At 40.8% G+C, this 13,936-nt stretch overlaps 1 protein-coding gene across 2 annotated transcripts in view; it reads left to right on the top strand.

The window, feature by feature from the left end:
• Positions 1–326: 326 nt before the first annotated feature.
• PRKCA (protein kinase C alpha) overlaps positions 327–13,936 on the top strand; it is a 144,515-nt gene continuing 130,905 nt past the window's right edge. Inside the window, exons 1-2 of one of the 2 annotated variants that reach the window (XM_054083127.1) lie at positions 327–605; positions 4,243–4,274. In XM_054083127.1, coding sequence (XP_053939102.1) covers positions 433–605; positions 4,243–4,274 — 205 coding nt within the window. In that variant the 5' untranslated portion in view covers positions 327–432. The remainder of the gene's footprint in view (positions 606–4,242; positions 4,275–13,936) is intronic. The other variant, XM_054083128.1, reaches the window with a different exon arrangement.

Raw genomic sequence — 13,936 nt, 5'->3', positions numbered from 1 at the left:
CTCAGGGTGCGTGTGTGTATGTGTGGGAGCTCCGGTGCGTGTGTGCATATGCGGGAGCTCCGGTGCGTGTGTGCATATGAGGGAGCTCAGGGTGCGTGTGTGTATGTGCGGGAGCTCCGGTGCGTGTGTGCATGTGCAGGAGCTCAGGGTGCGTGTGTGCATGTGCGGGAGCTCTGGTGCGTGTCCTCTCCAGCTGCGGGGAGCTCCCCGGTACCCGTGCGGGCCCCCCCGCAGCCGCCGGGCCCCCCCGGGGGCGGGTGACGAGCGCCGGCAGGTGCTTCCCCCCGCCCCGCCCCCGCCCCGCCCCCGCCCGACGTCAGCCCGGAGCGGCGGCAGCGCCCCGCGGCCCCGGCAGAGCCTCGGCGGGCGCCGGACGGGGCGGACGGCGGGGCGGCGTCTGCGGCCAGGCTGGAGGAGGAGGAGGAGGGCGCTATGGCCGACGTGTTCCCGGGCTCGGAGCCCGCCGCGGCCCCGGAGGCGGCCAGGCGCTTCGCTCGGAAGGGAGCCCTGAGGCAGAAGAACGTGCACGAGGTGAAGGAGCACAAATTCATCGCGCGGTTCTTCAAGCAGCCCACCTTCTGCAGCCACTGCACCGACTTCATCTGGTGAGGCGTCCCGCCGGCTCCCCGCAGCCTCCCTCTCCCCGCGGCTCCGCCGCTTCCTCCTCCCCTGGGGGATCGCTCTGCCCCGGGAGCCCCTGAGCTTGGCTCCCCGCACCCGGGTGCCCCGGGGCTGCGGCTCGAGACCCGCGCTGGGGACACCACCCCGCTGTCTGTGTCCTTATCTCTCGTCCCCTCACCCATACTCAGACCCTCTATCCAGCTCTGCGCTTCCTCACCTCGTCCCCTTCACCATCCCCAGCTGGGGCTGCAGACCCACCATCCAGCTCTGTGTCCCTCTCCATCCCCATGTGGAGCAGCAGAACCCCCATCCGGCTCTGTGCCCCCTCTCCATCCCCATCTGGAGCAGCAGAACCCCCATCCAGCTCTGTGCCCCCTCTCCATCCCCGTGTGGAGCAGCAGAACCCCCATCCAGCTCTGTGCCCCCTCTCCATCCCCATCTGGAGCAGCAGAACCCCCATCCAGCTCTGTGCCCCTCTCCATCCCCATCTGGAGCAGCAGAACCCCCATCCAGCTCTGTGCCCCCTCTCCATCCCCATCTGGAGCAGCAGAACCCCCATCCAGCTCTGTGCCCCCTCTCCATCCCTGTGTGGAGCAGTAGAACCCCCATCCAGCTCTGTGTCCCCTTTCCATTCCCATGTGGAGCAGCAGAACCCCCATCCAGCTCTGTGTCCCTCTCCATCCCCATCTGGAGCAGCAGAGCCCCCATCCAGCTCTGTGCCCCCTCTCCATCCCCATCTGGAGCAGCAGAGCCCCCATCCTCCCCTCTCCCATGTTTTCCTCCCCCTCCCCGCTTGTGTCCCCCCTCCATCCCTTCTCCCCGAGCCCGGGGCAGCTCAGCCAGCGCCACAGCTGCTGCGGTGGGAAGGGAGAAGGTTCCGTTTCAGGCTGTGGGTGTTGCCGGGTGGCACAACTTCAGCTGCAGCCCTGCCTTTAAACTTTGTGATCCGCGCCTGCTTTATTTCCTCCTGCTGCAGAGGGAGGGCAGAGAGGTTGGGATCGCGCAGCGACATTACGTGTTTAGGAAAGGGAGGGTTTTTTTGGTTTTGTTTTGGAAGAGCAGGGAGAAGAGGGGTTGGAAAACTTCCTACCAACACCCTTATTACTCACTCAGGTGGAGGAGCGGGGCGGGGGGCGTGCGGAGCCGGGGAGGCAGCGGGAGCGGTGCGCGCTCTGCCCCGCGGGGAGCGAGCTCGGACGGGCGCTGCCTCCCCCGCGCCTCGCAGCTGCCTTGGCTTCACCCTTGCTCGGCTGCTGAAGTTTTGGCTGCGGGATTTGTTGCTGAAAATGAGCTGTGGTGTATCGTAGCTGAAGTTGTAGAAGAGCGAGAGGGGTCTGCGCGCTGCCGGCTCGGTGTCTTGCTGTTTTCCTGTGTGTTTTTTGCTTTTTTTTCCTATACGTTTATGCATCTGAGTACAGATCTTTGCATTCCCTCTTGAGTTTTCCCCTCTTCGCATAGCGAAGAAAAGACTGTCATTGCTCCAGAAATGATCGCAATACATTTTCAGAGTAAGGAAGGCGAGGAAAGGGAAGAAAACAGAGATAGTACACTGCAGAAGAAGCAAGGAGAAACAAGTCAATATTTTGAGTAGCTTTTTTTTTCTTTAATTATTTTTTCATATTTGGAAAAAAAAATTGTACAGTTTATATTGTAAAAGTGAGAGCTTCAGAAAGTGGTTCAAAGTTAGTCTAAACCAGAATGGATTGGGACTGTGAAAGGATGCTGCACGGTTATTGTCGGACTGTGTGTGTGCGGATAATGAGCACAATTAAAAGACAGAGTGGTATAATGTTAGGAGAAAAAGGATGGACCTGATAAAGAAAGGGCATCCTGTAGGTGAGCGGCAGCAAGAGGAGCTCTGCTCTTTTGTCTTGCTAGTGAGTCGAAGGAAACTCTTAACATTCATCATATCAAGGTGTGACAACTTTAACTTTTCATTTCCCTATTGGAGATGAGCACCTCTCCAATATGCATCGTACCCATAAAATGTGCTTCGTCTATTTCCAACGTGACATGTGACAATTAACCTATGCTCTAAGATATAAAGAATAGCAAATCCTGCTTTTCAATGAACTACAGAAATAGATTTATTTGATTACATTTAAGCAGGTCATATTTACCAAGATAGTTTAGTGCCTCCTTCCCCTCTTTAAGCAACTTTCACCTGTTTTCTTGCTCAAATGTTGATATTTATATGAAGACCTTTTGCTTCAGATAGGCTGTAGCCACTCAGGGAGCAGTGGCCTGCAGCTGATTAGGGCGTGAATCTGGCTCACACGCTGGAGGATGACTGTGCTTTAAGAGTCGATAATACAGGAATGGTCTTTACAAATAAGTCTGTTTGAAAGGATGAAAAATTATCTAAAGTCTGTTTTGTGTTCTTACTCCTGCTGTCGCCTTTCCTGCAATTGCATTTGCATGATTCCAGGACATGCTTTTTACTTTGTGAAGACAAGCGATAACGGCGGCAGGATGACAGTATAGTACAGTCATACGAGCTGCCAAATAAATGAATAATTCTATATTTCTTCTGGTGCTCTCAGTTTGGGCCCACTTAGAACAATAGCGGGTAAGGACTGTTGTGTAGAAATGCATGAAGCCGGGTAATTTCAGTTTCCACTTGAAGTAAAAGTGAGCTAAAGGGTTTGTCCTTTCTCTAAGTGAATAAATACAAAAGTGGGAAAATTGTGGGAAGGTTTTTTTTTTTTAAAATAATTATATCAACAAACTTTGTAATTAAACTTGGTGGTGTTAATTGCAGGCAGCCTATTGGCTGGCCTCTAGAGCTCATGGCTTTGGTTCATTTGTCTTTAAGCACAAGCGGCTCCAGCTCTCCAAGTGAAAAACCTTCTGCAAAGAGGCAAAACATAGAGAAATGTTTATAGGGAGGATACTCAAAACGCTTATTTTTGTGGAAAGAGAATGTTGACTATTTAAAGAGAAGCAAATAAATAAAACCAACAACAGTGCAGGTGTTCCAGAGGTATAGTATATGTTGGAGCTCTGGATACACGTATCCAGTGTGTCACCGTATTCATCGGAGAAGTATTAAACACATTTGTGTTTTGTTATGGAAGTGAAGCAAGGAAGCTGGTAGAACAATCAACATGAAACCAATGGGCGTGTCTTCTCATTTATATTGAAACAAGCAAAACCTCCAACCTGTTTTCCATACAACAACTGACTGGTACCTAGCGCGCAACAGCCATTGGCACGCAGTCCCAAAATTTGGATGAGAACCTAAATCTCTTTTGTTTTATCCATCTTTGCTAGGACTTGGAATATTTGACATTGCTGTGAAGTATACATATGACATTAAGCGAGTTGAAATGTTATGCAGTGATCACAGATGATGATAACTGTAGATCCAAAATAGCTTGTAAAATAATAATAATAAAAAAAAATGTTGCCAGAAGCTGAAATTACATAGCCAGTGACAGCTATTGTTCTTTGCTTTGAAATGGGTGGGCTGTTCTGTGTTGTATATTTTAAAATCTGTTACTGTCTTAGTGAAATCTGAAGTAATTTAGTATGAAGCTATTTTTCTGTTGTTATAGATCATTGACAAGATATTATAACTGAACATACTAAGACAGAGTTTTTTTTATTTTTTTTATACAGGGGATTTGGGAAACAAGGATTTCAGTGCCAAGGTAAGCCACAAGTGCTTTGTTGGCTAGCACACACTGTTGCATCTTACTTTGAAAGCAGCCAAAACTTGCCTGCAGCAAGAAGAAAACAAGCCTGGAGAATCTAAGGAAGCATCTCTGCCTATGTAAATTCTAAAGGAAGACAATTATTCAATTGAATAACTACTGGTGTTTCTATAATATACATTGAACAATCAAGTAATTGTTCGTACTGTAATAATACAAAGTGGTTTTTTTAAATCTCATTGAAGTAAATGTCATATAATCTGCCTGTATGCAGCTTCTAACTTTTCATGAAAATAATCTGTGCAATTTAGCCTTTGCAGAGACCATTTTTTCACATCAGAAGCTCTTGTCTGTGTGGGCGTTTTGGAAAATGGATTCCCTTTTTAGTCATATGGCTTCTTTTCATAACCCAAACTCCCTGTTTTTAATTTTCATAGACTGTATGTTTAGGAGGACCTTTGGTTTGAACTACATTTTAGGACAGGCAGCATTTTTCTCTTATGTAATACTCGATTACAAAAAACCCCACCCCTACAACATCATGAATTTAATAAATTCTGTTAACCTTGAGAAACTGAAAGCTGTTATAGTGGAAGATAAATACATATATGAAAGCCAGAATGTGATGTGTTGTATTCTCACATATTCTGTACTTTTGCCAAATTCTTACCATTATTTAGCATTTAATCATAGAATAACCACACCCAACTATATTTTCTTTCTCTGTCATATGCTTACTTAATTAAGATGAGGCTTTTTGCTGTCCCTTTCTCTTGCCCCACCTTCTTCCCTGTCAGTTCACCTGCAGACGTATGTTGTGTACTCATTAGCTAGCCTTTTGGTTGTTTCTTTTATTACATTTTCTAATGGTTATTTGCTAATGCTTTAGAGCATATTTGACTATCCGGAATGTTGCTTTTGCTTCATAGTTGGTGAAATTATGGATTCTGTGGTATTTTTGTGAAAGTTGATGTAAGTTGATACTTCTTGAAATTAAACCTCTGAGAAAACTGAGTGTAAAAGAAGGATGCTTTTTAAAGATGTTGCAATAAATATCTTTCTGCAAGTAGAAGCTTGCAGAGACACACAGACAGTGAATATATTGTGCGCCTTATTAAGATAAGCGTGCAACCGTGTTTTTAGAGGAATTTGTGTGCAAAGTTCACGGTATGTCCCAAGATGTTAATCCTAAATCTGTAGATATCCTCCATTCTTTTGCTGCTGATCACATCCAGAGCAGTGCTATAGATCGATCAATCCGTAGTCCTTAGTCAGGTCATGGAATTACATTTCTGAATCCTATTCATCGCTTGTTGTTTCCTAGTTCAGGAATTATTTAGATGTTCATTAGATATTTCCATTGATATACAGAAAATAATTGGATGGCACTTAAATTATGCATTTATGTATCTTAAACTTTACAGTTTGTACAATGTTGACATTTTCCTGTCTTTCAACTGGGCAGATAGTGGCTCAAATTGGCCACGATCCACTGATCTGAGCCACAGATCCGATTTGGTACAGCAGTTCATTTCCAGTATTTTGCATTTGATGGCCAGAATTCCTACTCCCAGCTCAATTTTAGTGAGCTCTGAATAATTTTGTCTGATGAGGACTAATTTTTATAAAGCTAGCTAAAAATGAGAATTCATTGAATAGTTGGAAGGGACTTTCAAAGCCCATCCAGTCCACCCCACCCACAGTCAGCAGGTGGGTTTATTATTTTCCAAGTTATTATAAATTTCTCTGGCCTTTGTTATTAGAGGGTAGAAGGAAGGTCCATATTAGTAATGCATCAAACTTCTGCTCTAAGAAATGGAGTTATTCTATGAATATTTATGTTAGTAATTCTTTAATTAAACAGAAGTCCTAACTTAATGTTTATGCAGCGTTAAACATTACAGCTAACACGGTATGCTTGTATGTATTTTTAAGACTTCCTTTAAACAAGTGTCACAAAAAAGCAGTTCTAGTTTTATTTTTGAGATGCCCTCAAAATAAAGGATTTTTATTTTATAATTAAATTTAAATTTTATTTACACTAAAGCTTAATACCATCCCAGCATAATTTTTTTTTTGTAGACCATTAATACCTTTTCTCATCAGGCTTGCTTTAAGCCTTGGAACACGTTTTTTGATTGTATGTAATAACTTTGGTTTTCTGATTTCAATGCCTATATTTCTGCTGTAGCGTTCTGTTTCAGCGTTATGTAAAACCTATTTAAATGAGTTCTTTGGAATTGAAGAGAAATATTTGCATTTATTTCCTTAAAAAGCATTACAAAATTCCTATGAATTTGCAAAAAACAATAATTTTGTTTTGGTACAGCTTTATTACCCGTAACGCAGCAGAGATTCAGGTTGTGTTATTAAGCACGAATGCTTAGCGAGAGACAGTCCACATCCTAACTAGTTTGTCTGTCTTTAATGCATGTGTTATAATGTGGATAGCTACTGTACCTGTTAGCAATTGGATACTCAGAGTGGCTATGTAGGTTTACAGTTGTGAGTTGGGATACGTTATTTCATGGAGAAGCTGCAGAATTCTTTTGCGTTATTGGAAATAAGTTTTCCAGAGAGAGCTCCTGGGGTCAAGATGTATTGATGGAAAAGATCTGCGTCTGTCTTTGGTAATGTGTGAATTTGAAAATGAACTGGAAAGAGTTCAGTTGGATTAACTTTCTCTTAAGGAATATTTTTTTACTGCCCCTTGTTATTAGGAAGCATTTTGCTGTTTGAAAATTATTTTATTCTTAATTTATACAAACATGAACTGTTTAAAATACTGTGCTTTTGAAACGGGAGTTCTTATTCTGCTGTTTTTTTGCTGTTTTCTGTTGATTGTCTTTGTAGTAGTGAAAACATGACAGTAAGATTATTCCAGCGAGTTATGGCTTTGTTTTCTTATGTTGTCAAAGAGGACAAGAAGTTGTCTGCAATACTGAAAGCTTTTCTCTGATGTGCACCTGGAAATACTGCAAGGGGAATATGAAAAATGCAATCATCTGAACTGCTTTTCAGTCTGCCCCAGTATGAAAGTTTCTCCTCTAAGAAAGCAGACTTTAAGTTAAGCAAGCTTTTAAGTTAAATTTTGGCTTTATCATTCTTTCCATTGGGCAGTGTCATACTCGGAGTATAATCTGTATTTGTTTCTTTCTGTTTGATTTGTAAGAAAAGCTTTTGTGGTGAGCAGAGCATGACAAATAGTGATTCACTGGGACGTGAAGTATGTATGTTGAAGAACGTGTATTTATGTCTGTTTAGAGGTGGTTTTAAGTTTGGCACTGAAGACTCGGCACGTTCCTGCGGGTGAAAATATTTTTAGTTACAGTAATATGAATGTGGTCAACTCACGTTCCTGATTAAGGGCCTGTTGGTAGTTCTCTCCCAAATGGTCAAAATTTGCCATTATGAACTGCAAAGTTTCCCTCTTTTACATGATTTCTGCAGGGCCTATTGATGTGCAACGTTCTGCCGTAGTTCAGCTTTGAAATACGTTTGGCTTAAGGGTAATAACTGGCTAAGGAAAAGTTGCACACTTGTTTTCAAATATACATAAATAAAAATAGACAAATCAATTAAAGCAGATGATTGTGTTTGGCTAATCTCGGCAACTTTTGCTCTTTCCACTTTTTTTTGCTATCTTCCCTCAATTTATTTTCAGATCACTTTATTTCTGAATGTTGAATTTCATCTGAAGTCGATGTGCTAAGCTTTTTGGAATGGCTTGTGTCCTCCTAGGTGCGCTTCTATCACTCCTGGTTCTGGCTAGTTGGAAACTACTATTAGTAACTACTAATGACAGAAATGGTTCGATTTTATTCTTTCCTACTGTCCTTGCAGATATCATAACATTGGCATTTTAAGCCAGCACTTCATTTCCTCTGCTTTGTTTATCTTTTTATCCACTAGTTCTTGACCTCTCTTCTACAATGAAAAGACCAAAGAACTGACTGATTTCTCTTCCTTCTTAAATCATAGATTTTCATCAAAAATATTGTATTAAAGGTCTCTGTAGAGAGGTGGTTGAGAAACTAATATGTAATGCTGTATCTGTGATCTGAAGATTTGAACCCCCTGGACACCTGTGCCCTGGTTGACACATACAGGGTTTTATTAGTCCTCAGTCCTGTTTATATGTTTATAGTGGAAGTGGCCCAATTAATTTTTTCTTGTGTGCGGATCAGAGCTTAGTTTTTGTTTTTTCCATCCTGATAGTTGTGTTTCCCTTACCAACAGTTTCCTGTTCATTTCAGAGTCTTCATTTTCTTTGTTGCAAAAAAAACCCAATAAAGAAAAATGTATTACATTGCTGTGTAGCTTCTCATAAAGATACTTCCTGTCTTCCTTACTTGGAAGTGTTATTGCCAAAGGGTGGATAAGGTGGATAAGGAACTAAGTAAGTTCCCCTCGCTGTGCCGGAACTGCTTCTCTTGTGTCATTATCATTTTTGTGGTGAGATGAGATATTACAGGTGACGGTTTGAATAATGCGTGCGTTTTTCTTTGGACTCTGTATATTACTGATTACTCACGTGCTACAGTTTTGCTATTGTTTCTCTAAACCTGAGATTGAGAAATTAATTCCATGGAAGTCACTGAGGGTCTGTGACTGCTCATGCTTTCTATGTCACTGAATGGTCAGCATGAAATCTTCTTCACTTAAAGCAGCTGACTCATTAATGTATTTTTGTGCATATAACTTGGAGGTATCTGTTAAAAAAATGGAACCCCCAGAGCAAAACCCACGCACATTACACCCCCAACAAAAACAAAAAAACACCTGAGAGCATAGATTGTATCTGTGCACAGACTATTTCCATGATTCCTCTAGCCAGCTTCGTCCTTTCCGTTAGCCTTTTGCCTAAGCCTAATCCGTGGACTGTCTATCTGTGGACTCCTTCTCAAAGGACTGTAATTGTAATGATGTGCAGCTAATCTGCCATACAGATCATAAGCACGCAGCTAAGATGCTGCTTGTGCATTTGTCTTGTCAACTTTTATTTATTCTTCCTCTCCTTTGGCTGTCCCTTTCCTTCCCTTTGGGACGTGTCCCATAGTATATGGAAATACGGTCCTGCTAATTACCTGATACCACTGTAAATTGAGGTTCTGTTCCTATCCCTGCAGCTGAACTCTGGCAGATCTCTGAAAAATTACCCAGGCTTTTACCGAGTACAGCACTGACATGAGCATGAAACTCCTGAGTCTTAATGAGTACAAATACATTAGTGTTGGTTCAGATCAGGAAGGCCCTTTGGAAATTTGGATCTCTGTCATCCCTATTTTTATAGTGTTTTGGTTTGCATTGCTGGGTGGTCTTGGAGCGCACAAAGTACGTTCCCTGTGGATGATACCACACAGAGAGCTGTGTTACAGGAGCATATTTAACATCCTCTGGGTTCTAAGGGGTGTTTGGTTCATGGATCGCACAGCAGCTCATCCAGCATCCCTGAAACGTGGACTCTGAGTGTCTGGTTCTTAGCTCTGTTCCTATTGAAGCACTACTTCATAATGTAGATGTATAGGTTATGTTTTCAGCAGTTGTTTCCTGGATGTGCTCTGTAGAAAGGACAATAGGATATCTTTGTCAGAAAAGGATAGATACATGTGCTTATGTTTGTGAGGACTCTGTTACTGCAGTCGTGTGCATCACTAAGAAAATCTATAAATCCATGCACAACACACAATTGCAAATATACGATTCGCTCCTCATAGAAAGGAGATGACAGTAAAACAGAGAAATATGCCATTGTACTTGTTTTTCTAGAAAATTTCCGTGGTGATACTGTGCTCATCAAACCTGGAACATAATCTTCTTAAACATAAGTTTTTTTTTTTCTTGTATTACATTTCAAGGACAAAACCATCTTCACCCTTCCCACACTTGTAACATGTTAAGTTTTGTTTTGTTTACTTGGATCAGTTGGATGTCCCAGCAGTGTGTTCCAGTTAAAAGAAACTGACTGTTCCAGTGCCCTGAATGTAATTCTGTGAAGCTCTTCAGCTTCTAATTGAACATGTGGGAGGAAGAGCTCCTTCCGAGTTGACAGATAAACCAGTTTGAATCCTGGGCAAGATAAAGCATTGGTATAGTACTGCTGATACGCAGCCACATATGGTGTTCATTTTATACAAGATTTTTGTGGATGTAGGTGACTTTTATGCCATGAGCAGAATTTAATGAAATGTTGGAAAGAAATCTGCAGAAATACGAAGAAAACAGTCTTCCCTGTCGGGATGCATTGATAATTATTTCTTCTATGTTTGCTTGTGTGGGTTGTTTCTCTTTAGGGTGAAAGGTAAAAATAATAAGTTATCTAATAGATACTTTGGGCTCAGTTTGTCAGCTTTTATATCTGCAGTAGAAAGCATGAAAGTCAGAGAGTGAAGGACTCTCTTGTGTATAATTAGTAACACGAACTACCCTTTAAGTGTTTCTAAATCCTTGTAGAAACCGAATGTTATAATTCTGATTTCAGCAGTGCTTGTTGAAGACTTGTAGAGGCTGAGAAGGTTTAGGAGTTGGCTATCAGCTGTTAACTTTCCAATTGGAGCTATTTATGAATATTGCCTTCCATAATTGTGATTCATAATGATTACCCTCTACGTCAGGCAGTCAAACACGTGTGAACCTATCTTTCTGTGGAGTTCATTGTCATTTATTCTGATCTCTTAATTATAATTCGATTTACATGAGGTTTTTTATTTCCTTTATGCACTTACATAACTTAAACTGTCAGGTACTGAAGATACATAGGCCTTTATTTTCAGAATATCTTCTCGTGACTTCATTTTGAAATCACATTTCTGACTTTATTAATTAAAACCTTTCATCAAATGAACTTTATGAGAAGTCCGGAATATGTCCCTATTAATGTATAAGCTTACTGGAATTAATATTTTTCTGTCCTCTAATGTTTACAAAAATGTCTTTTTTTGTAATTTATTTAAACTGATACAGAAAGACTTCTTTAACTGAAAATGTAAGTTTGTCCAGAAGCACCAAAAATATGGTTGTTACTCCCTTAATTTGCTACTTTTTAGTTTTTAAAATGAAATTGCAAAATTTCAGTTAATACTTGTCTTTCTACAATGGCCAGTAAAGATGTGGAAGAACATTTGCTCCTCATTTACAGTCTCACATACGGATTTTGACACTGTCAGAAGTGTCTGTGAATGGACAATGATCAATACAAATGGCTCACGTGGCACATTCAAGGCTTTTCTTACTTTGTGAGATAACTGTCGAGCTTTTTCCTTTTTGCTAAGAAAATAACTCCTATTCACAACAAAAGTAATAGTTTTAACTAAAGTTGCAGTCATTGCACCTTTTCTCTTTAGGATCACTCACAATAATTAATATTGTATATGTTGCAAACATTTGCATATAGACTGAAGGTAGAAATTTTTCTTTTCATGTGTTGACCTTTGTTCTCCATTTAACTCTTTTCAAAGCACAGATATTTCACTCTTCATTTTCAGTTAAAATTAATAGCTTTTTTAACTTCTCTGGAATGTGTGCTGAATGTGTTATTTCAGTTCCTCGGTAAACAAAACATTATTCATGTATGAGGGCGAGTTGGAAGAATAGTTTATCTACTTTCAACTTCTAGCCTGTGCTGGGTTTTTATTTTGTTCTTTACTTGCCAGGACATCAACCAGAATCCCTCTCAAAGTATTCTTGTCCTCAAGAAGTTGGTCATGCTGATGTAAAAAAAAATGGTGACTTTTTCTGCTCATACAAAGGGTGGAGAATGAAGCCGTACCTTATGGAAGGCTATTGTGTTTGTTAATGTAAAAGTAGGTTGATTTTAAAAGTTTGTTTCCCAAGACATCATTGTTGGAAATCATGATCTGCATCCTTATCACTTCTCTCTGCAGATCAGCTGAAACAAACTCTTGGAAAGTGCAAACCAATCCCATTCATAGTAGCTTTTGCTTGCTAAAGTACGTCTGTGCGGTGTTATTCTGCTTCTATATCCCACCACATGCATTTCCGTGGCATCTTCTGATTCTTTGGGCAATGGAGTGCTACGTAGTACCTGCTCTCTAGTGCCTGCTACCCAAACCAGTTCTCCATTTTTTGCACACCAGCTTTGATCTGCGGAGAATATTTGTGTGTCTGAAGACGCCATCCTGCTGGCTGGTGAAAAGTTCTGGGCATCTTGATTTTCTCCTATTCTAGAATTTTATAAAATGAATAGATTACAACCTAGCAATTCTGTGAATCTGTTTGACTTGGAGGAATTGTTAAAAAAGAATCGTGTTACAATAAATATCGTAATAGACTAATGCAACAGAATTGACTACAAGGGTGTATTTTTTCCCAAGTGTTTCCATCGTTGCAGATTAGTTGATTGAATTTGTGATGGGCTCTGAAATTAGTCAGATTTTGGATTGCACTTACCTTGTTTGCTAACTTTTACTTTAAAGGAATTACATTTGAGAGCATTCCAAGTATGTCAGTTTTATATCTTCCTTTCTTGTCATCAGCTCTTACACATTACATCTGTTGGATGTATTTTTGTAAAATGAAACTTCTTTGTTATTACAAGCAGATGCAAACACAGTAGGAAGCAATAGGTACACTCCAGTGCATGGATATTTTTCAGTTGTTCTGTGTGTGTATAGGCCCCTTGAGACAAATGTTGCGAGATTACAGAAAAAAAGGGAGAAAAACATAATTGTGTTTATGTTCTGCTTCAAATATTTTGATGCCTAGATAATGCTCAGAATTTCTTTTGATGTTATGAGAGATCCTCAACTGTGAGCCTTTAAAATGCATTAAAGGTTCGATAAATCTAGTTGTGCAGCTTAGTTAAATTGTTTCTTGTGGTATCTCCATTGCATCCTATGTCCAAGACAAACACGCAGCTGTTGCAGTGGAGACCCTGAGGAATAAACTTGCTTTTAGGTTACATAGGAAAGCTTATTAAAATTCCATTCTTATATCAGTGGACAAAAAGGTGGTTATTTTTTATAGTGATTGTTCTTCGTGTTGCTCTTTGCTTGTCTAAATCAACCTATATATTGGTACAAATAGTATAGCTTCTTCATTGTTAGTTTCTGAATTGCCTATGTAATAATATCCTCGATTTACCATTAAAAAAAGAGCATTGAAAGCCAGTGTAGTTGCTGAAGAGGGTTTTAAAGTAGAAGTGGTGGGTATGTTTTATACATTTTTCTTGGAGATGGTATTGTTTCCTAACAGCTCATACAGTCATCATGTCAACTGCACAGCATGCTGTCGCATTAGATGATTTTATACTCTCCTGTTCTGTACGCTATTGCCAGTTGTTTCGCTTTTAAGTGGTTTATTCTGCCTTAGATATCCAGGCGTGCCTGATGAATCTTGTAGGCTGTAAAATGTGGTGCCAGCCCTTGTTTACATACCTGCAAAAGTCAGCAAAGCTTATTTCTAAGATTTCCACAGAACTGAAGTCCCGTGTCAGCTTCCTGATGCTGTATAATGAGGAACTGTTTAGTTGTCATGTTTGTATAAAGCTCTGTTCATTTAATTAAGCTTCAGCTTGGATTTCTTTGAACACTGTGAAAAAACAGAATTATGTTGTATATTATTAAAACTGGTACAAAGCCAGGTGTCATTTTCATGTTAGAACATAAGTACATTATGTTACAAATACATTAGGCTTGTAT

Source organism: Cuculus canorus, chromosome 18, assembly GCF_017976375.1.
Source record: "Cuculus canorus isolate bCucCan1 chromosome 18, bCucCan1.pri, whole genome shotgun sequence".
NCBI classification, from domain to species: Eukaryota; Metazoa; Chordata; class Aves; order Cuculiformes; family Cuculidae; genus Cuculus; species Cuculus canorus.
The sequence above is the reverse complement of the archived record's forward strand: the minus strand, read 5'-3'. Positions and strand labels throughout refer to the sequence as shown.